General features: G+C 39.7%; 1 protein-coding gene across 1 annotated transcript in view; it reads right to left on the reverse strand.

Moving 5' to 3' along the window:
• Positions 1-22,082, reverse strand: part of raver2 (ribonucleoprotein, PTB-binding 2) — a 67,464-nt gene extending 45,382 nt beyond the window's left edge. Inside the window, exons 1-2 of the mRNA XM_087784968.1 lie at positions 21,659-22,082; positions 3,586-3,652 (exon numbers count right to left, since the gene is read on the reverse strand). Coding sequence (XP_087641094.1) covers positions 3,586-3,652; positions 21,659-21,949 — 358 coding nt within the window. The 5' untranslated portion in view covers positions 21,950-22,082. The remainder of the gene's footprint in view (positions 1-3,585; positions 3,653-21,658) is intronic.
• Positions 22,083-27,542: the final 5,460 nt, after the last annotated feature.

The following is a 27,542-nucleotide window of genomic DNA, read 5'->3' on the forward strand; positions in this document are numbered from 1 at the left end:
TTCATGTTTCATTCCTTCAGACTAATCTTTTTATCTCGTTTGAGGTCATCTCCCATCACGGGCAGCCTCCTGGACTTTCCTATCCTCATCCCGTCAAACATCTTCCCTCATGGATGTCCGGTCAGTCCCAATGACGACCTCAGTAGCTCCAGTTTATATAAAGTCAAAGCATGTTCAGGCCCATTAGAGCTTTCTAAATATTTTTGGCAGTCCAAGTCACAGGCGGAACAACATTTATTTATAACTAAAAGGAAGTATGAGTCTGTTTTTTTAATATGTACTGTATATTGTCATTTATGGCTTAATTTATCATCATTATATATGCGTTTGTCTCTTTTTCAAAACAAAGTTTTACTCCAATTACTGAACTCCATAAAAAGGATCCACATTAAATGACTTAGAGGGCCGTATTTTGCCCTTGGGCCACACTATGTTATTTTTGGCATCTTGGCAACAACCATTAACACCATTTAATCTAAAATTAGCCTCAGTAATTCAAGGTTAAAACTTTTATAACCTAGCTTAATATCCAATGAACAGAAACTTAAAAGGGAGACTTCACCCAAAATTTAAAATTCCACTCATTTTCTACTCGCACTCATGTCGACTAAGGGTTGGGATTTTTAGAGTTATAAGCAAAAATGTGAGTCCATTTTAAATACAGTTACAGATGAGCAACATTGAGGTATTTGGGTGATTTTAAGTTCGTCATTTTGGGCGAAGATAAAGACCACTGAGCTCCAGTCACTACTTTTAAATCGTCTTACATTTTTGTCTATAGCTCTAAAAAGGAACAGATTACTCTGAAAATAATCCCAACCCTTGGTCAACATGGGGGTGAGTAGAAAATGAGTGAAGTTTGAGAGCACTTGATGAAGTTCTGTCAGGTTTTCATGAACCAAGTAATCTCTGACTTCAAAACTTCAGAAGCTGGGTTTCTACTACAGTTTTTTTGCAAAATAAAACTGATTTCCTTTTCATTATAAAGTAAAATCTGCCGTTAATAGTTATTATTATTATTGTTGTATGACCATCCAGGTAGGAAATTGGTAACAAAAGCAACGTGTGTTATGAAAAAAATCACATACATTGGAATTTAAATTACTTGTCACTCATGAAATTAAAGGTATGTATACATTCACAAGAGTCTCGCTTCCCTATATTGTCACCGCAGTGAAGAGATAAATTAATTTTGGAAGTCAGGAATTTTGTTTTTAGAGTGGACCAGTTCAGTAATGAGGTGGAACACGCAATCCCCAACACATTTAGTATAATCCAGGGATCTTTAAAAACACCAAATCAGCAGTTTTAATTGACAGCTGGCTGAGCCAATGAAATATTTTAGACGTCCAGATAGATGGGCAAAGAAAGCAGCCCTTTTGGTAATTGGGTAATTTGGGAATGGAACGCACCTTAAAAGCAGATACTTCATCAGGCGTCGCCCATTACCGTCAAGGCAATATGACTTGACGTTTCACAACAAGAGAACCTGCATGAACGGTGCCAGCAACAGTGTTGATCGAGGGCTTTTACAATTATAAGCTGCCGGACGCAGAAATGTTTATCAGAGAAGTTTTTTGATGCATTGCCATATTTCTGGATCAAACCCAAGTTTGTAGAATATATAATGCTAATGCTTTCAAATCAATAACGGATCATCTGATTAACTTTCTCACAAAATGTAATATTTTTTGGATGGCTGCTGGAACAATTTGAAATGTGAGCAGCTGTCGCAGGAACTTGTTGGAAAACTCAAGTTCTCCAGAATTGATTGCAGAGACCGAAGTCGTTCCAGGGTTCATCACAGTGGTATTTATAATCATAAAATCTGTGACCACGAGCCCAGAACTTTGAGTCAAACTAGAGCTCGGGTTGACCCCCCAACAGGAAGACTGGCGACTGGTTTGGTTACCCCTGACATTCACACATACTGTACAAGTCCAAGACCAGGCTAATTAGACCAGAACAGGGGTTGTTGGACGCCGCGTTTCATCAGGGTCTCCTTTACTCCCCAACACTATTAACCTTTCAAACGGGGCTCTGCTTTGATATCCCAGCTGTGAACGGCTCTGCTTCTTCTTCTTCTTCTAAAAGTGTTATGTTTCATGGTTCCTGGCTGACTGTTCCGATTAAAAATAGAGTGTGTGCAAGTTTACCCTGGAAAGGGACACACTCTGGGGGCACAGGGTCGGCTGAGGCTCTGTGTGTTGAACACTAAGAGGATTACGAGGATAGACACTATAAACAGTTATGCCTTTAAATCCTTTCCACATCTCAAATAAGCGAACAGATTTGACTAAACGTATTATCTTTTATTAAGCGAAGCGTGTAAAAACTACTCACATTAGCTCTTACATCATGTTGGATGCATCCACGCGGTAACTCTGAGGAGTCCCAGCCTGAAAACTGTCCGGTGTGATGGTGGGGAATTTTTTCATCTCGACGTTTACTGTCAAATACACTAAGGAGTCCCTCTCTAGAGAGAGACGGACATTTAAGTTGCCCAATTAAAGTGTCAAGGCTGTCAAGGAAAAGCCGGGTTTTGGTTCCTAATGACGACTACAGGAGGGCGTCCATCAAGAGACTGCAGACCGGCCTGTTGACGGTCTCACTTCGGGGTGTAGGTTGAAAGGGTTTATTCAATATACTGTCACAGAGTTAAATGCCAAGAGGTTCCCAAGCCAGAGTACGGATGTTATGGTACGCCTATATACACTGACTGTTTTTTTGTCAAGCATTAGGGATTTTTTAAACATAATATTTTAAAATAAGATAATACTTTATCCTTCCTAAAGTGGAGAACAGCAGGTGTTTCATCAGTGGCAGGTGTTCTTGTTCAAAGTTAGACTCAAACAGCAAAAAGACGCCAGAATGTAGAACCTAATCGACCACGGTTCAGTTCCTAGTGACGACTGTTATAATACTCTGGTATCATGCCCTTTTGTCGAGCACAATATTTGAAGTCGGCATGTTTTTATCAAGGAAAACTTAAAAAAAAAAAAATCTGGCTTCTTTTTTTCCTAATACAGCAGAATTTGGTTCTATTCAAAATCTGGCGCTTCACAATTTTACTTTAGAAAGTAAAATGCTGTAATAACAAATGTAGTGTTTTTATATACATCTCTTTGTTGATTCCACTATAATATTAATAACCAATCACTTTGTTTTGAAAAATACATTTTGCAGTGTAAAAAGAGCAGTTTTCCTTTATTGGATTAACCGATTAGATACAAAGATAATTCTAATATTTATAATATATAAGGGTTATCACAACTAACAGCAAAGTCAACACCTAACTCACAGGTTGCGGAAGTTTTCCATGGCTAAAAACACACACATGATTGTGGACATTATGGAGGTATTTACTTGAATGTATACGACTGTGTATTTGAGGTCTCAATTGTTGATGCAAGTATTGTTCATCATAATCAACGATCAATTGTTTTAAAGAATGAGTGACATATAAAGGATGAAATGGACTGTATTTAACTTCCTTTGGCGGGTAGTTCCAGTGAATAGGTAGAAAAATGACCCTTTCAAAGTTCATAAAGGGTTGAAAAACAGTCATATCAGTGTGAGGTCTACCTGTGCCTTTGTTGCGATCCACAAAGCAGTACTTCAGCTCATACTCCTTCAGGATCTCGTGGACCTCCTGTAGAGAGAGAGAGGGTCATATTTAAAGTTTTGCTCTTGCATAGGTTGCATTTCAATCAATAAAATGCCCCACTTTCTGCGTTGACCACCTCTTGGGAATAGATTGAGATAAAGCTGAGGAATGACGGAGATAAAGTATAAAAAAGGTTCACTCTGAGAATTCAATTAATATTTCACCAACCCCAGAAGGGTGTCCAGTGGGTAAGAATGTTTTTTCTCTTATCTACCAGATGAAACATTTCAAATCACAGATCCCTCGAGACACACTGCACGTTAAAACAACAAACAGAGAAAAAGCAATTATAACAGGACTATCTTTTCGTTTTGAAGGCCTGTAATGACACATCATCTTTGGGGCGAAATTGTAAATAAAAGACTGAGGCAGTCTTAAACTGGCTTTGTCAATTATCTAATGCAGGAAACTGCATTTTTCTGTGATTGCATGGATCTGGACTTACCCCAGCTACAGGCACCGGACCGTCACTGGCCATATATAGACAGGTAACCCACGTGCACTCAAACTGTTGGACTCTTAAGAATCACCATTTGAAACGTGTTTGGACTGTGGGAGGAAACCAAAGTGGCTGTGAAAAATGTACATAACCATTACTTACATACTTACTTATAAGCATGAAGAGAACGTACAAAGAACCAGTCCCTGTTTGTATTGTCTGTCAATAGAAAGTGTGAATTTGCACTTGATAATCCAACTGTGTTCTGTAATATTATTTGTTTTTACTGGGGTTTGTTAAACACCGTAAGTCCAAACCTCAAATTCTGCCATTTTATCGTTTGTTCTTATCACGTCTGTTCCCTTCAGGAGCTGCTACATTCAGAGCAATTAACACCTTTTAAGGGTTTTAGTTATGACTTGCATGTGAAGATACAACAGGGGTGGACAATTACTTTTCCTCAGGGGCCACATTTTATACTGTGACTGTGTATTGAATAAAAAAGAAGGGACAAGATCTTTAATAAATGAATAAATAAGTAAATAATTATTCTTTTTAAATAAACATAAGTCTAAATCAGATGTTATATTGCTTAATTTTTAAATGTAGTTAATTTAAAGGAAATAAAGCATTTTTCAGAATGTTTTAAAAGCATTGAAAACCAAAGGTATGTAATGTCATTTAACGTAAATTCCATTTTTGATATAAAAGCACGTAATTTTCAAAAAATGTACAAAGGATCAATAAAAGAGAGCGAAGATAAGAAAAAATGTCTTAAAACAAACATTATATGCAGTTGAACTAGTTATACAATAGTTAGACAACCATCAAAAACATGGTCAGTTTTAAAGCATTAATTCATGCTGGCTGTATAAATAGAGTCAAGGGTCCACAATTTGCCAACGTCTGAGATACTATATGATACCAACTGTCTGGGCTTGGGTCCAACACAAGGTTCTGATTTGAATTGCTCTCATGGTCCTTCATCGAGGACTTGGTTGCCTTGGGAGACACCACCAACGTAGCTACTGACCAAGTATTGTTTTAAGCCCTGAAAGGAGAAATACGTCTTAGAACCAAGATTCGTGATGAGTGGGTCATTATCCATACAGTAAACGTGGTCTAGTAAACTCCTGAGACCTTGTCCGATCAAGGTGTGACTCCTATAGATCTACCCTTCTCTTTAAACCATCGTCTTCTCTATTCTCAGAGACATAGTTCCATTCCTTAAAGAGCTGATCAAGTGTATAAGGGCGACTGGTCAGCTCAGCCTGCAACACATTTCATGTTCAAATCCTTTTGAAGGCGGGCTTTGAAATAGGAAGGCTGGTTGATTCAGTCAAATTAAAAAACGAGCCAGAACAAGAGAACTGAATGAAAACTTCAGACTAATCCAGTGCTCTTCAAGTGGCCACTCAATGATGCCATTTAATCACGATCACCTTTCTAACATAAGAGGTTTGGCATTTTCAAGAGCTAGCGTGGACACACGCTTGACATTTCCAATGTCCATTTATCTGGTTCATTCTGATGAAGATGACACAAACAAAATGCCCCTCAAGCGGCGCCGCACAGATCGAGGCATTTCCTAATATGCAAATGTTTCTGCGTTCTTTTCCTTCAAACCCACTCGTGTGCACCGCGAGCAGCCATGTTCCAGCAGCGAAGGCCGAGAGAAGCTGCCCACGCTCAGAGGTCAGCCTGCGAGACCCCCTTCAAAGCAGCGCTGAATGTCGACAGAGATGCAGACGAATGGAGGTTTTGAATGCATGAAACTAGCCGACACTGCAACAGCGAGAATAGCAATGAAGCTCTAAAGCAAGGGTCACTTAAACCCCACTACGAAGTGGTGGTGGTTTTTGGTAAAGGTGTATAAGTACTCCCACTGATTACACCAATAACTAGCCTTAATTATGAGTGTATAACAAAACATGTACTACTTTACTGTCTTTAGGTTACTTAAGTTCACTTTTTGTATGTGTTGAAAAAAGCATTAAAGAGAGCCAGGAAACTACTTTTATCGGCGTTAGTAAGGACCAATGAAAATATCGTCTGCGAAATTGTGGTCAAACATGTGCTACAACCTTCACAGATGTTTCCATTTCTACCACTTTCAATAGAGCTAAATAAATTCGAATTGGGAAGTTATTTTGGAAAACATCCGATTGCTTTTTTTTGACAATACTCTGCTTCCTCTACTCAATGAGCTGCGCTGAGCTGAATTTATTTTAAGCATATTCCCCCAGCAGAGGGCTCCACTGAGACACACACTGGTTATAATGGTTGCATATCAACATGTTGCCATTACACACAAGAATTTGGTGAAAATGTGTCATGTCTACTTCAAATTGTTTACCAAGATGCGTTTGTAACATCATATTCAAAATTGCTATGAAAGATTTTTCATATAACCATTGAAAGTAAACATGTCAGTATCAACAGAAAATGTAACAGAGAGTAATTGAAAAATGTTGTGAAAAAAAGATTCATGATAGAATTGTTAAATACTTATACTAATACTTAAATACAAACTCTAGACTTTGAAAACCGCAGAGCCAAAAGTGCCTCTTGGCTCAGCTCTTTCCTCATCACAACAGACCAAAAGCACCTCATTCTTGCAGATGCTGCCCCAATATTCTACTCTCTAACAAAATCAGACAAGACATTATTACACCTCCACTTAAAGTATCATTTTGTCTACAAACTGGACATTAAACCCATTTTCTATCGAAGAACAATGGTCTTAGACTAGTCCTAGTTTGTTCATCTAGCAGTAGGATCTGTTACTAGAGATTTTGTACGCCTTCCTGGTGAGGTATTTGGCATGTCCGACTGGGATGAGGCCAAGAAGTAGACCCATGATGAGAATGTTGTTGTGTGTTGTGTGTTCGTTTCCCACCAGAGTTCTATAGTCGCTTTTCTCCTTTCCCATTAGTCAACCCATCAGGTAATTAAAGTCCTCTTTCGGTTACTGCATTTCTGTCATACATTCACTAAAGATGTGGTGAGTTAATGTTAGCTGCTCTTTTGCTTTTAAAAAACAAAACAAACGTGCTCAGCTTAACCAAGGCTACTCTTCTTCATTTATACACATTAATCTTCTTATCCGCATTGATAATACTTAAATCTTTGCATTTTCATTTGTTGTATTTGAGACATTGTTTCTGGCGGTGTTTAATTACTGCATTCAAGTGTGTCAGCGGAGACAAGAGGTCTTCCAGAGCAGCTTAGAAATTCAGAGCAGGATTAATCTCGAGACAGTAAAACAAGAGCGCAAGGTCAAAAAAAATAAATTCAACATGTATTTATAGTAAACTGGCTGTGGCCTTGAGACCCCTTTTTAAAAACTGAACAAAAGTTTCAGATAGAGTTTTTTTAACAGGATAAAACTTTCCCAAATTAGTGACGTGCGGTGAGATTTATGGTCAGTGAAACATTGGCTCCTTTAGTGTCAGTTTTACAAGTATATAAACCCAAAAGGCAAACTTATTCAATAAGCTACCGGTTATTTCTTATCTTAACAGCATTCTTCATGCACACGCACACACATGCACACACACACACACACATGCGTGGTCTTTGGTAAAAAGACAATTTAAATTATTTTATTAGACGGATGACCTCCATTCCAGTTATAGCATAAACCTATCATCTTTGACAATATCATATGACTATGGTTTAAAAATATATGATTTATATCTACATATTTAGTTATCTAAAACTTTTTCAATTAGCAGAAAATCTAAATCCAATTAGTTTCAAACAATCAATAGATATAGAAAAAAGGATGAACTGATAAATATAAAAAAAGTATTGCAAACGTGGATTTTAAACAGTATAGAGTGAGACTGTGATATTAAAGGATTACATGGATGACGCATTCAATGCTCTTAATTTGAAAGACGTTTCTTTCCTACTACTGAGGGGAATTTACTGTAAAGTTTAGCGAGAACTCTCCAGATTTAAATTTGGATCAGGAGTGAAGAATCAGGAGCTTGACAGCATTATGATGTCAACACTGTATCTGTATTAAAATGTTAAGTTAATATGACTCAATCATACAAAAGAGTTTATTATCATGTAAAGATAAATATTGAGTATTAAATGGGTCAATACAAGCACAACATTTTTTTTTATTTTAGGCAAAAATGTAGAGTTAAAAAATTATATTGTATATTTTTTTTGTCTTTTTTATATGATTAAGATTTAAAAAGTTTCTGGTCTTACCTATCTGTAGATAAAGTCCATGTGCCTGTCCTTCAAACTTTGCCTTTTTACCGAGGTTGTATTTCCGATCAGTGAAACTAAATAAGACCCTTACAAACATTCAACTTTAATGGTTAAAGACATCAGCCAGACTGTGGAAAATCAAGGCAATTAAACGTATCTGAGAACATTATATTGGCAGCATTCAGAGATACGGCAACCGGCGCGTCAATTGCATGTATCAACGCAGTCTGTGATGGATTGCGCATGCTCACAATATATGTCCAGATGTCAATCATGACCACTTAACCAGAAGCCTTGATCAATTCTCAACCCGTTTATCCTTGGAAATGTGCACATCTTAATGAATTGTGGAAACCAGGCTAGTTCAAATAATTGTACATTTAGGGGGGCACATGGACCCTTAAGGGCGGCTCCGTTCCAAAAACCATCCATTAACTGGAATCAGGAAACTGAGCTCTTGCTCTCGTTGTGTACGGGTCTGGTTCTGAAGCGTCATACAATAGAAGTTATTCAATTAACCTGGTCAAAATGCATCAGCTGATCATTGTCACTAATATAAATCTACCTCCACTTATAGAAACGATAACTCATCACAATGTTACAATGACCACCTTCCTTTCATCCTTTTCCACAATATCCCTTCTGTTCCCTCAGAAAATTCCACAACACAATGTGTATTGTATTCTAATTAACACTCCAGTAATTGGCGAGCGGGGTTCACACTGGTCCCCAAACAGCCACTGGGGTTAATTAAAAAGACAATTAGGGCAGCGGGGCCTCTGGCTTCACACTCTATTATAGAGTTCATGCTATCATTTTTTAAGAATATAGTGCTGTAGTTAATGTAGTTCATATTTTACGATAACAATTACAAGATTTATTAGCAAGGCCACTTTTCTCAAATTCCTTCAAAACAAGGACTGCTGTGTGATGGTTCAGATTTACGAGGAGCGATGTGGTTTGGAAGTTCCTCTCCGTCAGTAGAATATTCTGAAGATTGACAAGATACTGGTGTAGCAGAGGCTCAGGTGGTATTTGTGTGTTCAGGTACTTTTAAAAGTTTGACACACCCTCCGTCTCAGTTGCTGTCGTAGTGTCGTTTGTCAAGACACAATCCAGGACTTCTGGATATTGTATTGTTTTTTACCATCCTGTTTATATTGTCTTTATCTTGTTTTAAAACTGTAGCACATTCAGATTTGTTGATTAGATGTAAACTTCTATAGAAATAGAATCTATTATTATTGTTATTATTATATGCAGTGGTGGAGGTCGTTCACCTTAACCTAGAGATAACACAAAGGATACCACAAACACATTTGTTTTTGGCCCTCAGGTCACCCAGAGGCCGCGCAAAGATTAAGGATAGCATGAGAGGCTTGGCCATGGGAAAACTGCAGTTACTCCATATCAAAAGTAGCCAAATGACAAGTTACTCAATACCAGAGGACATTTCAGGATGCTTGTCCAACTAAAGGGAGGGTGAGGGATGTTTGGGGTTCATTATCGTGCTGCTGCCCCCGAACAAACTACCCTCCATATAGAGACTACAACTAATTACAATGCAAACTAGGGATGGGTCACGATATGTGTTCCTGCTTTTAATATCAAAACCAGCGCTCATTAATTTTGTGTCGACAGGATCTCTGATCAAGAGTGTCCTTGTTTCCCCGACGTTGGTTTTCCAGGTTTGCCTGACATTTCTTCCTCAAAAGAAAAAAGTGCTGTACGAATGTTCACAGAGCATCTCAGATCTAGTGATCCCAGCACTGTTGGCTGCGAGCGCTGCTGACATTTCCAACAAGTCAGTTCCAGCACCAGCTGAAGCCCAGGGCAGTGTTCTGAGAGGACAGACGGTACACGAGTCCAGATATAGGGCGAGGAGCCCAGAGAGGACGAGGCAGGCGAGGAATGTGATGGCAGCCCTGTACAACACCTGATGAAACTAAGTGTGTTCATCGCTCTGACATGATGCTACACAGTTGCTACAAAGTACTTTCTGTCAAGATAGTACTGCAGAATATTAGCTCTCTCTCATCAACCGTCTTTTATTTTGATTTTATAAAGATTGTTTTGTGTCTTCAGCTAGCATTACTTTCTTCAACCTCTTACAAATTTGTGTTTTTCTTTGTCTACTCTTCTTCCTTTTTAACTGCAGATTATGTTTCATTACCACTTGTTTTGCCCGTCAGACTTGTCTTCTTCATTTTCAGCTGCACTCTTCCTATAGGGGGAGGTTTATTGTCTCCTCTTCTAACCATTTTCTTCTCCTCTTCTCCGCCCTTTCCTTTGCAAGATCTACATTAACTGTCTTTGTCCGACAGTTTTCTTTTTTTTTCCTATTTGACAATTTATTCTTAATCTTTCTTTTGACTTTTGAGTGACCATTTCTTAACTTTTTCCTCCTTTTCCTTCTTAATGATTTTCTCCATTTGCCGGATTCCTTTTTCCCTCCCTTTCCTCCCCATTTTTATATCTTATACCTTCTTAAATGTTAGATTACCTCTTACCTTTATCTGATTACTTTCTTTTTCAAGAACTTTTTGTCTTCATTTTAACCTTCTTTTTTTCTTGTATTAACTTTAATTTTCCCTTTGTATTTCTCTGCTCAGTAGACTTGTTTTTAGAGAATTTTGCGAAATAATTTTTAGCGTGATATCTTATTATAATTTCATTGAATTGCTAAATTCCCCCTTTTTCTTATTAAAGCGGACCTTATTAAGAAATCATTTTTTCACTTTTCTTTATTGACTTTCGTTTTGCTGCATGGTTCAATTTCCTCTTAAACGTTTGGTCCTTATGTCTTGTAAGTTTTTTCTTTTTCAAATTTAGGTTGAGTTTTTTTTAACTTTGTGTCAGCAGGCTCTTATTAAAACCAAACATACATCCTATAACAGGGTAACAAATCAATGTCAAACGATACGGTTATGAATAGAAAAAGGTTAATCCTTACTAGAACATTTTTGTTTTCCACACATGGATTTTCTTAAGAAAAGAGTTGTAGAGACGGTAGTTCTAACAGTGGCTACTATAAAGGATTAGAAACATCTGAGGAACAGCTAGAGAAGTTTGGAGATTAAGTTAAACAGATGGTTAGGACACGTTAAGATGTGGGCAATTGATGGTGACCCAAGAAAATGGATGAAGGAAATGATTTTGTGGATGGATGAAGCTGAGTGAACAGGCCAGGCTGAGGGAAAACACGAGTGTCATAATTGCACGTCTCTGTCCGACACACTTCTTGCGAGTGTGTGCTATAAACTTGTGACGCACAATATGTTTAACCAGCGGCAGCTGTGTTTAACTTAAACATCACAACAGGATTCAGAGAAGACACATTTCACATCTCCTTAGTCTAAACATGTTTTTGAAATGTTTAACTGTTATCTTACATGTCAAAGGAATTCTGTACAGTGGTCACTATAACGTGGTTCACCTATTGCTGTTTTTTAGATTTTTTTTAGTGTAATTTTGCATGCTTTTTCAGGGTACAGTATTAACGCGCATTGTGTTCTGCGTCCTGATTGGCTAAGTGTTACCAGTCAGCGTTCCTCCTTAATAAGGTGGTATTTTGTGGATGTTGCATAGTCGGGGCGTGTGCGTTTGTTGTGATTGTGAGGAGGCGAGCGAAGCAGCCACATGTGTTCGTGAATTCGATAAGTCCGGTGGTCCTGCTTCCAAAATAAACCAGTCAAGCCAAAAGAAATAAGTTGTTATTCCTCAGAAGCCTCCTGTAACCAGTTTCATATAAAATTCTCTGGACGGCGACGGCCTAAGCATGAGCCAGTTTTGGGAACTTGGTTTTTGAAAACTAGCGGGTCTAACTACGGTCAAGACGCCAGAAAGGCTGGTCAAGGTAACATAAGGGAGTACAGGACCTGAAAACAGGTTTTGAACTTTGGTTTCATTTACTAATATTGTACTTGTTTTATTAAATCTGCGAAAGTTTAAACTTTGAGAGAACTGTGAGAAAATGACAATGCCTGTCTGAGAAAAGTGTATTAAAGTGAGTGGTTAGGGATTTTACGGATTTTGTCTATCGTGGGTTATCTTTTGAACGTATCCCCGATAAACCAGGGACCACTGTACAAACGTTTTTTTTATAAATTGAAGTTGACTAGAGGAGAACCTGGGAAAGTTTCAGGACAAGGGAAGGAGGAAAGAGAAATCACAGGACACTCGCCTGCCCTCCTTTCCAGCACTAACTGTCCTTGACCCAGTGATGCATGGATGCATCCCAGAACATGACGCCACGAGAAACTTGTGACACATTGAAACCAGCATTAAGATGATTTGTGTTGCAGCTAATGTGTCATTAGCAAAAATGTCCTGGACAAATAGTGAATGTCTGGTCACCTGTGTCACCCTGTGCACGCCGTCATAGCTTAATAAAGATCTGATACATTTAAAGATATATTTCTATGACCTCTATTATTTAATTGAGTATGATTGTGAACTGTGTCTCTATCTGAATAAATGGATCTTAATGGACCAAAGAACGAATAATCAGAATATTTTATTGCCATTGTTGTAGGATTTTTTTGTGCCAGCAGCAAAAATTAAAAGTATCTATCCACTTGTAAATAATGTACAGGACAATAACGGACTGATAAAACTGTTTGGCTGTTGGCTGACAAAAATAATAACAAATCAGAAATAAAAGTCGTTGTTCTCTAACCAAGTTCTCTGCAACAGTCTGCTAATATGTTATTTATTTTGCTCTTTTCTTTATGCCCACATCAAAATCATGATTTTTATAATTCTGTTTATATACAGTTGCAGTGATGAGCAGAGAATCCCAATACTACTAAGTAACATTTCTCATTGTTTACAATCCATATGGTCATGATGTATCTTCATCACGAGGTCGTCTTTATCCTAGGCAATAAACTCCTAATAAAAATCGTACATCAAGAAGTCAGTACTACCATCGGATACCTGCCCCTACTGGTCAAAAAGAGCGCTGTAAAAACTGATTGGAAATCTAAACGGTTGCAACTAGACCAGGTATGGACACCCCCTATTCACGGCCACATCCACAAGTCTTTGGTAGACAAGGCTTCTGCCAAATAAGAAGAGGTGTTGGTTGTGGTGTTGCTGCTTCATTCACGCTAACATTTAAGAGACAGACGAGGGGGGAAGAAAGGAAGCGGTTGCGCTTCGTGGCGACATCATGAAGAAAGCCTTACATTAGCGAAGCCCCATCATTGATCTATTGTGACAGCTCCCCATTACCAGGCTGCATTTATGTACACACTTCTGTGGCGTCGCCCGGCTTGTTCCACTTTATAGTTTGTGTATGCATATTGGATTGCTGATCCAATTTAATCGGGGACATAGCCAGGGGGTTGACAGAAGCAGGTGGCTGGCCCAGAGAGCCGACCGATTCTGCTGTCAGCCAGCGTGACCCCCGACTCATCACAACACGGCGCCGGATGCCCTGAAGGCACGGGACTCTAAATGGGGGATATTTTAATGGCAACCTCTCTTCCAAACAAATGACTTCACTTATGGAGTAGCGTCATTTCAAATGCAGGGGAGAGTTAAGTGAAAATGGCCTCAGCTTCACCCCCAACACCAGCGTTTGAAATTATTAGTTCAAGGACACCAGATGCACTGGAATTAAGCGATTTACATTTTTGGGGAATTCAAGAAGGTTCTGACCAATCACAACAATGCTGTTTTTTCACATTCATTCATGCTTTTTTTTGCAGAGTTCAGGTCAACCAAAAGGTTGCCTGTCTAGGAAAGGTGCAAAGACATCACTCGGTTGTTCCCTCACACCTAAACCAACTCCAAAGATACTCAAACTCCTTGACCAGGGAAAGAAGCTTAACCCTGTCTCCAGTTTAGAACATTTGTAGGAGAAGATTATCATCTTGGCAGCTTCAGTTTCAGTTTCAGTTTCAGTTTATTTAATAGTTTGGGTAACAACTGGTCTGGCCTTACCGAAATAAAACCTTCTTAACTTAAATTTCATTTGACTTATCACCTGAAATGAGGACCAGACTGTGACGTCAGTCAGCAGAGAACAAAAGTCTGTGGCATTCAAGGATATCCACAGGTCTATGGTACCCAGAACAAGCCTTTAAGCGTATAGTTGTTTGAAACAGGGATTCAATCCTAATTTAAACTATACCAAAAACATATCAACATGTTCAAATCCCAGTACAGATCTTGACCCCATGAAGGTCATGAACAAGACTTCCCCAGATAGAGCTTTGCAAGCTTTCTAGGAAGCAGATTATAAATGTCAGCATTTTATATAAACAGTTGGTAAAACCAACTGCTGGTTGTTCCTGCATTTAAGCACATTGCTGTGACAGGAACCAATCGAGGTGTGTACCCCCAAGTGTGAGTACTGGAGGAGAGATAGTAGCTCTAAAGGCAACATAAAGCAGGAATCATAAAATGCCAAGTATATTTCCTAAAACTAGTCTAACCCACTTTTCCACCTCATTATTCCACCTCATCACAACTTTGCTTGTTGCTGTTGACTTGGATTTTGATTTCCCTAAGGAAAGCCTTGCACTGGACCGATCAATACGTCCATGTTTCAATGTCCGTCCCAGCCGACCGCTTCTCAAAAACCTTTATTACATGACATTTAATAAAAACGTCATTCTTTCATCTTTAAAGGCTGAGGATACCACCTTCATGAAAGCGGGAACATCAGTCGATCACAAGATAGTTTGAAATAAAATAAGCCTAATTCATGTTCAGACTCACAAAGACCCTCTCAGACTAAAAGCCAAGCGGCCCCTCGCAGCATTCTCAAACCAGGGCGCCAGAGAAACGCACCGAGTCCATTAACAGGCAGGAAGTGGAGAATCTTTGCGTCTACAGTTTCCATTACTGATGTACATCAATCAAATGAAGCCTGAATTGTTGGAATACGCTTTAAGAAGCGCTTATCTGGTTTGGACATGCAAAGAAATTAACTTGTAATTGAATGTTCGACTATGATTCAAACTAACCGTCTGAAGGCCTTTTTTTTAAATGAAAATGGGTTTAGCTTTGAGTTAATTGATAAGGTTTGCGTGGGTATTCAGTCTTTTTTAGCCGCCGACGGAAATTGACTTCAAAATGATCGCTCCACGAAAGTGAATTTTAGTTGGAAAATTCCAGAATTCTAAAGAAAATATCTTTAAAAACAGATTCAGCACGAGCGCCAAGAGACCGTAGGATTCTCAGGCAGTGACACTTATTGAATGGTTGCTGCAAATTAAACTACTTGAAAGGTAAAGCCAACTTTGCAATGTTGTCATGGAAATGAAGGTATATATCACAGCTGCATTGATGAGTTTGCTGAGAGGGAGCGAGATAAATAAGTGTGGGGAAAAATGTAAGAAAGACCATTTTGATCGTACATAAAGCCATGTTTAATGCAGCGTTTGTTTTAATTCTAGTTCTCAGGGAGTGTTTTTAGTCCTGCCACACCAGATAAAATAAAGAATTGACTTCACAACTGGCAGAAAAACAGACTCCTTTTTAAACACTTAAACTTAAACCAGAATCATTTAGAACTAGTCCATGAGAAACAGGTATTCATAGAGACTAAAAAAACAACACCTCATGTGAAGAAAATGTAGTTTCCTGTCATTTTCTCAGAGCAATCTGTTAAGTAAGCAGAGGCGATCTGACAAGTGATGAATGGAAGCTTTTTAGCGCTAAACTTTTCAATAAAAGCCCTACAGATATGAAAAATGTTTTCTGTCCGACATGGCTGACAGTTGCCTCCCATCACGTGGGTGGAATAAAAGCGTATGAAAATGAGGGGCTGACGTGAGGATGGATGGGTTTGTGCTGGTAACTCTGCCACTTGCATGTTGATGGGAAAATTAATTCCATTACTCGTATAGTCTTAAGTCAGCACTCGGGGCATTTACGAGATGCACTGCGAGCTTCCTGCTTGGTTTCTGTCCTGGGATGGTTGCAGCACGTTATCGATCATGTCTGAAGACGTCTGGGCGTCACCAGGACTCAAGGAAGGCAGAGTTTTATGGACGGAAATGTGTTTACATGACAAAGGCAGGCGGGAGGAGAGAGGATGATGATGACAGTTTAATGTGGAGGGACTTGTTGTAGCTGATGTTGTCCTATTTCAGAGTAAACCTTTACTTGTTTGAGTTACACGCAAAAATGTACATCCATTTCAATGGAGCAACTGGAGACTTAACAGACGCACAAAAACACCTTCTTTAGTGTCCCTTTTGTATTGAAGCCTTGACGCGATAAATTATCAAGTCTATATTTTAAGCTTTTTGTGGGCTCAGCGAATAGGCTACTCATGCTACATCTCACGAGAGCTCCCAGTGTTTCATAGCCTGGACTGAAGAGACGCAGGAAAATATCGGGAGTTCACATGAGGATGAGAAGAAAATGAGTGAAATCAGATTTTTGGTAAATGATCACTTTAACGGAGTAAAGAATGAGATCGAACCGGTAAAAGAACCATCTACATGTATGACATCATTTTTTGGTTTAATGACTTCATAAAAATTTCATTTTTCGTTTTTTTTTTTTGGTTGTTATAAAGCGACAAATTTTTTTTTTTAAGTCCCAACAGGCTGATACTAAATCTTTTCCTGGCAAATACACAGGAAAGTCACTCACTGAATAAAAAATATTCCAACTAAACCAAAAGAGAATAAACAATACAAAACTCTTAAAGTCTAACATATATAATACAATAGATAGCTTTCATTTTCAATGGAGGACGAACACATCACCTGTAAAACCTTGTCATGTTTTTCTTTACCTTCTCACCTGAGAGACTATTTTTATCGACTTCATGTTCAGCCAGACTGAACAGGCGCTCGCTGTCAGTACTCGTACATGTACAGAGAAACATTTGCTGCCCCGAAACAATATACATTATTCCTGAGTACTTTTGGTTTTCTCTCCTGATAAGAGGTTCAGTGTTGTTTTCACCTGTGGTTAGCCTGCCATCCTGGTAGAGCTCGAACTTGACTTGAGGCCAAGTGTCTGATAAACCTCCTGGTGTTGAGGATTTTTTTGTTGTTTTATGTAAGCGTCTTGAATTGTGGGATCCCTCGATGACATCCAGGATACAAGACGATATCAACTCACCGGGCTTCATTATAAAGCCCAACAAGTCAGGTGAAGTATCTGCATGATTTGAAGGAGGATCCTAAAGCCGCCACATGTTCGTGGAGGTGATGGAGGTGATGATGAAAGCTGGTCAGCAGGGCCAGGATTGCAGAACATCTGCTCCGTACACACACATCACAGCATGGAAATCACGGAGGACGGGCAAAAGAGACACACACGGCCGCCGCGATATTTACATGTTTGCTACGCGTTACCTGTGCGAGTCAAATACACACCTTCTCACGTGCACGCTCTCGACATATTTTTCAAAATGATTCACAACGTTCTCAATACACTTCCCACGTATTTCTACACTCAACATGCAAATACCTTTAAAAAACGTTTGTTCCATCAGGTCTGGAGTCCTTGGACTTAAAACTAGGATGAATTTTTTAATAAAATGTATTTCAAAACAGTTTGGAGCAAGTAGTTGTCGAGCAATTCATTTGTATCGGAGAGTAGATGTGCACAACGTTCTTGGAGTTAGTAAAATATGGACTTTAAGCTCCAACCCTGGCCCGACTTCTCTCTATTATTCCCCCACTCGTCCCTTTCCAAACCGTTTTTCTCCCCCTTCACTTCCACCATCCTCTCCATCACTCCCTCCCCCCAACTCTGCCAGTCTGTCAGCAGAGCCATATATCTGACACCGTGAGCGCCACACACACACACACACACACACACACAAATCCAAGTCGTAATACAGTGCCCGCTAATGGGACAGCGGGTATGAGTGGAATGGTAGATGGAGCCGGTCCAGAGTCAGAGTCAATAAGACGAGCCGGTCTGTGCTTTCAGATTGAACTGAAACTGTAGAGGCAACAATTGCTTTGTAAATAAGATTCTTAAATCTTCCGTAGAAGGTTAAATGCCACTTTTTAGTGGTAATAACTTTCTGAAACAATCTCAGGAGGGCGGCGTGGTGGTTAGTTCTGCGGATTCACAGAAGTTGTTTGTTTGTTTTTTTGTCTTTTGAATAATTTATTATTTTAATCAAATGTCTTTCATTTTATTTATTTTTATTTTTATTCGTTATTATTATTTCGTTTTTTTCATTTTTATTTAGCTTTTTATTTACAATTAACATGCAAATATTCACGACAATATTCATTTTTGTGTTGTCCGCAGCTGAAGGAACAATGAAATCCTAGCAATGACTGAGGACAAGAGGATACAGCCGACTCAGCAGCTTTTAAAGCCGATGTTTGGACTTCTTTTGGTTTCAAACAGTTACAATTTCATCAAGAGTCATGTGATCTGAATATCACAAACATTATCTGTAGACACCTCCGTGATAAAAATAAATTAGCTCAAGACAACTCAGGATTTGGAGAGAGTCCGTCTTGTGTGCTGTTCCTATGTTTGATGGTTTCTTGCGGGCACTCTAGTTTCTATCCATAATCCCGCAGAGGGTAGGTGTGATTCTAAATTCTGTGTAGATGTGTTTCCAGTGATGGATTTGTGACCTGTCCAGAGTGTCCCCCGAGTTTCTGTGACACACTGCAGCTCCCGACATAATGCATATAGTTCTCAAAGTCATTCTCCAACCCTTAGGAGTCGCTCTGACAAAGAGCTCCTTCATCTGCAACCGAAGCCCAGAGTGTAACTGTAGCTCTGGTCTACACACTTCCAATTCAGTCCTGGGGAAATGATTCAAGTCAGGAGTTGGTAAACACGTTTTAATAATATTTTAAGGAAGTGTTGATAAGTAGTAGATGATTGAATTGTATTAGTTTTATTTTGTTCAACTTTAATAAACAAAGGTATTGTCATTCACTTGTATGACTTCTAACCGCTGCTGCGCCCACACTTCATGGTGGTTCCAAAAACTATGCCTTAATTAAAAACAGTCGAATCACTAAAACAATTTATTTTTCATGAGACAATTGTAACTTTACTGTTCATCTCCAGAATACTTCCAAACCGACGCCGCGACTCAATTCCCCATCAACATGCTAACCTCTGCACTGAGAATCAACTCTTGTTTTTGTATTTTGTCGTATGTCATGTTTTTATTTAAAAAGAAACCTGTGAAATGTGCTTCTTGGCAGAGGTATTTGCCGTCTTACTGCTTTTTTAATAGTTCCTATTAATACGTAGTGGTTTAAGAAAAATATCGATACACTTAAATATTGGATTATTATTAACCACGATACCATAAAGACAGTACTGTATCTGTTTTTCGCTTTAAAACGCATATATTCATGGTGACTTTTTACCATAGTGTATATTTGTTTATCCAAACCTTCCAAGTTCTTGTATTTCTTCTCTTCTCTTGTTATATACAAATATAGACCCTTCTTCATAGTCATCATTGTGTTTTGACTATATTATGGAAATGTTCCTACAATTAAATTATTTTTTCTTAAACTCAATATTTCTACAGTATTGCAATATATCACATCATTGTCTCATGATTCGTATTGTATTGCCAGACTCTTGCAATAAACACCCATATTAAAACATCGATATTCATTACTTTGGACAAGCTATAGACAGCACTCATCAATCTATTGACACAGCCCAGCACGGCACCACTAATGTTTCTATAATGTAGCCTTTAGCCCAGTGATTATGTCTTTATAACCTCAGGTTCCATTTCGCAGCTAAATATTTCAGAACATCAGAATGATAAGCAGTGAAGCAGCAACTGAGTTTTGGACAGGAGAGCGTTGTTATCGGCGTACGTCACATGACTGTTACCGTCCACCACAGCGCTGACATCCGATATCCGGGCGAAGTTTTCAACTTCTGCCGAGGCTGGTCCGGGATGATATCGCTGAACAGCATCGCTATCACTCAGTAAATCACATCATCCGCTGGAAGAGCCGGTGATTGTTTAAATGGAAGGATTTATGAGGCCAGTCGGCCAGAAGAGACGCCAGCTCTCTAAACACATCACGCTGAAATAATGTGGAACATTTCACAGACGGAAATTTCCACTTTCTGTTGCCGCATCTTATCCGAGTGACTTTTCCACTCGCTCCCCCTTTCAGCAGTTCCCTCACACATCGCCTCACGCTCCTTTTCAGCAACTCTGGGCAGAGAGAGTTTTTCTAAGAATGCTGCGAGCAACAAGAAGCACAACATCAGCATCTTGAATGAGTGACACGCAGAAGGGGATACATCCGAAATGTACAACTCCATGCTGGAGTAAAACACATAGTTGGTTACATATATTGACATTTTATGCTTTTTATACAGGAGATTTAACAATACTTTGAATACATTTTTTATTAAATGATCATTTATATAGCAATTCTACTTACATGTGTCCTTAACAAAAGGTAATTGATTTTTTTTTTAAAGAAAAGACTTGTCCTTTTCATTCTCCATTAAAGGATATATTTGATTGAAATCATAATCATCATCAGAAAATTCAATGTCTCAAATTAATGCTTTTCTATTTTTTTGGTTAAATATTTGTAGTTGGAAATAAATAATAAAATACACTTTTTAAGATGTTAACTGTTACATTGCACATTATTAACCTACTAATCCAATCATTTTGGGAGAAAAAAAACAGTGCGCAGCAAATTATAAGTCACTCTGGTTTCCTCCCACGATTTACAAAATGAATAATTATGACTGTAAATCTGACCTCCGCATGTATTAATCTTTAAAAATCTTTCATTGAAAGTTTATTTTTTTCTTTGCATTTTATCCTATTTTTAATAGTATCTTTCCTCCAATTTCCTTTTTTTTTCTTTTGATTTTCCTATTCTTGTTTTTCCATCTCTTTGGCCGCATTTTAAACAACATTTAAGTTTCTGAGAACATGTATTGGCCCTTATCTTAATATTTAAAGCTATTTTTCTATGATTATTAAGCTTTCACAAAATACATCCCTTTTATAAATAATTCAGTATCATTATCATAATCCGTTATGTAGTTTTTCTTATATGTAATGCTTCCCATCATGTTTTCATGTCGTGTATTTGTTTTTAAATACTTTTTTCTTTTTTTTTTAATGTGTTGGTGCTGCGAAATGGCTTAAAAAACAAGTTGATTCTAAAATAAATTTGAAACGAAACGTATTTGTTAGTGTATAACACAGATAATATCATTTTGAAAGCGGTTGTTAAAGATTACGTGGAGCGAAAAACTCGTTCAGTTCAGTTGTCCGCAAGTTGTAACTTTCTGGAGCCAAACAAGCGGATCAACTGGTGTGTGCGGCGAGCAGAGTTGGGGGGAGTCCCGGGTCAGACCTGGTTGGTGGTGTCCGGCGGCAGGTTCTTGATGAGGATCTTCCTCCTGTTGCTCAGATCCTGCCGAGTTTTCGCGAGTCGCTTCTCGATCTCCTCCGGGTCCAGGTCCGGCAAGTCGCGCAGGCAAACGCCCGAGTCCGAGGGCTGAACTCCCGCCGCCGCCGCCGCGGACACCTCCTCGTCCTCCGGCCGCCGGTTCTCCGGGCTCTCCATCCCCGGGGAAAGAGCGCTCCTCTCCCGCGCCAGAGACGAGTGAAGACTCGGCGCCTGGATCGATGAGGCTGCCGCCATCTTGGAGAGCAGAGAGGAAAGTGTGAGTGGAAGAGAGAGAAGCAGGTGGGAGAGAGAGAGAGAGAGAGAGAGAGAGAGAGAGAGAGAGAGAGAGAGAGAGAGAGAGAGAGAGAGAGAGAGAGAGGGGGGAGAGAGAGAGATTCACTGTAAATTACATTATTTATCAAGTCATTGTTCTTCTCTGATTCTTTGATTTTAAACTGAAATAACAATTCAATTAAACTTCATTTGAAGAGTCAAAAGGTAACAATGACCTGAAGACACTACAGTATAAATAACAGCACAACAGAGAAGAGAAAAACGATCACAATGAGCGACAGTGGTGAGGAAACCCTTCTCTTCAACAGGCAGAAATCTGGGGCAGAACCAGACTCGTCTGCTGTGATCGGCAGGGAAGAGCAAGGGATGAAGGAGCGTAGAGAGAGAGCAAAATAGGGGAGGAGAGAAGGTGAGAGAATAGTGTAGACTAGGGGTGTAAGGAAATATTGACACACTTAAATATTGCGATATTCTCATTATAATACTGTATCGATATTTACTTTTACTTTTACTTTCAAACCATTTTTCATATTTCTATTACTGTTTATATATCAATAACGTGTTTATATACTTATTTCTATTTTAGTAACAATTCACAGCATTTGTTCATTTTTGTGCTGCAATGAAATTTTGTTTTCCTGGTCATTTATGTTGATGCTAACTGTAGCTCGTTTTTCCCTCCATCCTTATTATGACCAATACTGCCCTTAATGTTGTATCATTATTTTAACAACTAACTTCACTATGAAGTCGACCAGTGAAAGTCTTAAACCATCCACATGTAGGTCAGGAAAACCTTCACAAACTAATGGTACGCAAAGACAAACCTCGCTAGACGACTACATGACGATGATCTACACCAGAGGAGAAAGTTTTAAAGTTGCAGTCAAAGATGAGAGACACATTTATCCTTGGAGTTCGAAGACGTGGCGACTCTCTGCCGTCCAGATGTCAACGAGCCGCTGGTTTCAACATTTGGGAGCCAGGACAGCGAACCACTGCCAACTACAGCCCGCCAGTTATGAGGAAGACACAGGATCAATTTTCCTGCGACACATTGTAGATGTAAAGAAGTCAGTTGGAAATAACATGAGCTTGTCGAATAACCTTTGGCACCTCAGAGGTTAATATTGTATCTTTCAGATATTCTAAGGTATTTGTATCAACCGGTAAAACGGTATTTTCGGCAGTTTGCGGCACTTTGCGTCAATGTTCGGCAATGGGCTGTTTAACAACGAATGGACAGAAGAATATCCACATAAAGCCGGAGACATTCCCATGTGTTTTTTGTTTCACGGTGTGCCTTCAACGGGGAGTATAACACAGTTGTTATTTCAATCTCTATTTCAATTTACTTATATTCAAGAGAAGAAGTGGTAGAAGCGTTGACCAGGCTGGATTTTAAAAAAAATCTGTCCGAGGAGATTTTAGTTGAGTAGCCCTGGTGTAAGGGATCGTCGGGCGTCTACTGTTACAGTCTGGGACCAGACCTACCGCTGTCAGCTCTGACGGTGAGCAGACAGTCCTCCATTTACAGGAACTCAGTGTTCCTGGTGAAAGAGAAATTAGTTTGCATCTTCAAATTCGTCCATTTTCCTCCTTGTGTCTTAGGTCGGATCCTGGGGCTTGTCAAAGTTAAAACGATCAAAACACGGAGTCTGTTCCGTCCCGGGTGTTATACTTCGCTTTGTGGAGAAAGATGAACAATCCAGTGTCGTGTGTGTAGCCGGTCGTTTATTCGCCACTCCAAGTCAAACAAAATACAAGCTTTCATTTACGATCGCGACCGGACACACTTTGTCCTGGTGACTGTACAGGTCAATAGCCCCGGGAAAAAAGGTCCCGAGCTGCAGAAACATCGCTATATTTAAGGCAAATTTCCCGTCCGGGAGGTCGTACCTTTCCGGCCAAATGGTTCTTTCAAGTTCCCTGTGCCACGTTCCCCCACAGAGAGACATCCTAATTTGTTTTCTTGTAATCTAGTCATTCAAATGTTCTCGGGCGGGGGTTATCTTCTCTTCCGTCTTTCAGCCCCCCATTTCCAGGTGTGTCTTGCTTCATTCTTTGATCTACAATTTAAGGTGTGATTTGCAAATAAACAGATGTTTTAAATAACCGGTGTTGTATCTCTAATTCTGATCCAAGATTGCCTCGAACCAGTGTGAATCAGTCTGAGTGGAATGTTGATTGTGAATTTGTAGTCAAACGTTTAAGCTCTTAGATCAAGCGAGTAATTTATACTTTATATTTTGATCATCTTTTAGCATTAGTTTAAGTATGGCGTATCGGTATAGTGTATAATAATTTTAATCTAATCTAACAAAGTGGTCTTTCTACCAAGATCCACCATCCCCTCCCAGGGTAATGCTATGAGGCAAAAGCTCCTCAGTGTGTCCTGGTTTTGCACCAGTGCCTCCACCTAGTTGAACAACAAAGAAGTGTACCCCAGCAAGCTATACCGGTATCTCTAGATGTGAAGGTACAGAGTTCTACTCAAAGTTTTTCCTTGAATGGCTACTTATGATGGTGGTGTGATGTCCAGTCTTTTATGTTTCCTTTTGTCTCACTTCCTCGTTTTATTGTACAAGTCCAGAGCTGTGTCTCAAATCGCGTACTTCTCTTAGTATACTAGAAGTTAGTATGCATCAGGATAGTGTACGTACTAACTAGTAAGCAAATCCTCCACAGATAGTATGTCTCAAAAACACTGCTGCTACGCACTAACAGGAAATGAACAGCTTCTTCTTCTACTTCTATTTAACGATGGTTGCAACCAGCTGTAGTAACACTACTTTAGTACGCCATTTTAGTGTGCATGGCGCACTACATTTTGCATACTAAGAATTGAGACGCACTTATGCGCTTAAAATACTAACTTTGAGTACGCAAGTATGCGATTTGAGACACATCTCAGATCTCTTTGTGTTTGTCTTGTCAACTTCCAGATGTTCCTGACCTGATTGATGTCACCTTTGTCCGATGTTTTTGAGCCTTTTTTGTCAGTGTCTCGTGCCTGCTCTCTTCATTAGCCTTTTGAAAATAGTTTGTTCATTTAATCCTGTTTCCAGCTTCTGTGTTTGTGTTCCCTGCCCCGAGTCCTGGCAGGTAGTAGGGTTGAGTTCCCCGAAGACCATCATGGTAGGATGTCAGAGGGCATTGGGTTCATAGGTGTGTGACCAGATGAAGATGATTTCAAAGATATCCAGGAACGATGAATGAAGGACCGGAAATAGTTCACTGGGGCCTTTTGGGCTCATTTCCATCCCCAAAACAACAACTTGCTCAATCAAAGAGCTGTCTGTTATCAGTCACCCATGTGAACGATGAGTTACGATTGCAGCGTTAATCTTGTTGTCTTTTTTTTTTAAATCCCGTTCAATGGATGAAACCTCCTCTGTGAATAGCGTCGGTAAATGGCTGTGTGCCTTCGCTTCTCTCTACCCTTCTCCCGGTGAATGCCAACCAGGCAGCCGAGCGAGAACGCCCGCCCGCCCGCCTGCCCACCGTGGGTGGAAAGCTGCTCCTGGCAGGCACATGGAACACAGCTCCCTGCCGAGTCCTCACAATGCTGCGCAGTTTCCTCGGGCTGAGTCGCTGACAGACTCACGTACTGTGTAATCACTCGCCGTGGATGCACTCAAGTAGGCGCGCCGACTGACATGTCAGGAAGCACATGGCGACCCACTTTGGGAATATTTAAGATTGTGATTATGTCGAGGTGGGGGGGGGGGCGCCCCGGTGAAATCAACCCTCATCAACCAGCCTGCGTGTTCCTCCTCCCTCGCCATCTGTGTGAAGTGTTACTTGGCAGATTGTGGTCCAGACAATGACAGTTGTCTGTGGGTGAAAACCAGCGCTCGCTGCCAAGAGGGATGAAGCGACGATACACTCGTCTGTGAGCGCCGGTGGTTCACGCCAACGGTGATCGGGCCTCGAGCGTGAGAAGAGCCATCAGTCAAGGAGAAGATATTCATGATTCATCTGTCGCTTTTAAGGACTGTTTGATGGAAGAGTTAATATGACTCTTAATTTACTCGCTTTCAGCTCAAACCGATCATTAACTCAAAAAGTACTTCTTTGCCAAATCAGGAATTCAAACACTTTATTAGTGCACTAGTTAATTATCCTTCATTTTAAAATAGTCTCATTCACCTGAGCTGCTTTGGGCAGCAGGTGGCAGTAGTGCTCTGTTACGTGAAATATTACAAATAGTCATTAACCGATATGCTAGAGGAGATCTTGATGAAGGGGCGACGTGGCTCAGAAGGTTACGTGTCTTGTTGCCTAAGAAGCCGTGGGTTCATTACCATGTCCCGACAGTTGCGTGGCAGCCTACTCCCATCAGCGTGTGGTGTTGTGAATGTAAGCTGCTTCAGAGAAAAGCATCTGATAAATGGACTTATTTAAATGAAAGCCTTAAAGTCAGATCAAGAGAGAAACTGGTACGAGGAACTGAGTGGACCACGTTGGCAATCGTCCTGACATACTTAGTCAGAATTGGGGTTGCCCTAAAACCGTTGGAGGGGTTCCATATGAGAGCGCCCCCAGGACGGACGAGGACCCCCACAGAGAGCGCCGAAAAACCCGGAGGCAGCAAGGAGAAGCAACAGAGAGGAGGGTGTCAGGGTCAGGATGCCGAGAACATTCCTGGGTGGTTCGGTTTACTCACTGAAAGATTGGTGTTTACACTGCTTCAAATCCTCCTCCTGTCGAGGAACACACACTCAGCTGTTGGCTCAGCTCTAACTCTCACCATCAAGAAAAGTGTACGCACACACACTCATTGTTGCCAAGAAGTCACACTCGAATGTGTCAATGTCTTATACAGTATCTTCCATGTGTGGAACCAAGAATTGTACTTTTGTCTAATATGGAAGCATAAAAATATATACATATTTAAAATCTCTCGGTTGAGGGTGTAAGGAAATATCGTTACACTTATATATTTCGTATATTTTCTATGATACTGTATTGATATTCAGCAACACTGTATCAATATTGTTAAAAATAAATATTGATCTATTTATTTTTGGCTTTCAATTCATATTTTTTATTTACTGTTTATAAGTAAATATTAACGCCATTTGTTCCTTTTTTGTGTTAGAATTAAACTTATGGTCGCTAGACAGCAGCAGTCATTACTTCCTCAACAGCTAAAGGATCAATGAAATCCGGCGAGATCCCAGCAATGACTGAGGACGAGAGGATACAGTCGACTTCAACTCCTTATTTAAGCTGATGTTTGGAAGTATTTTAGCTTTAAAACAAATGAAATCAGTTATGACTTAATCAAGAGTCATGTGGTCTGTAAATTCTACAACACCAGAGTCAAGTACTCGACAATACTATAAATACATCGTATCATTGACCCTGTATCTTGATGTGTATTATATTGCCTGATTCTTAACAACACACACCCTCTACTCTGGCTCCATCAGATTCTTCAGATAAGCGATCCGTTCTTTTAGGTTCATTCTTCTTCATCTGTTTGTGTATTTTATCCCTCAGTAACATCTGGGAATCGATTGGTTAACACGCCAGGACGTTAACCAAT

Source organism: Callionymus lyra, chromosome 2, assembly GCF_982586985.1.
Source record: "Callionymus lyra chromosome 2, fCalLyr1.hap1.1, whole genome shotgun sequence".
NCBI lineage: Eukaryota > Metazoa > Chordata > Actinopteri > Syngnathiformes > Callionymidae > Callionymus > Callionymus lyra.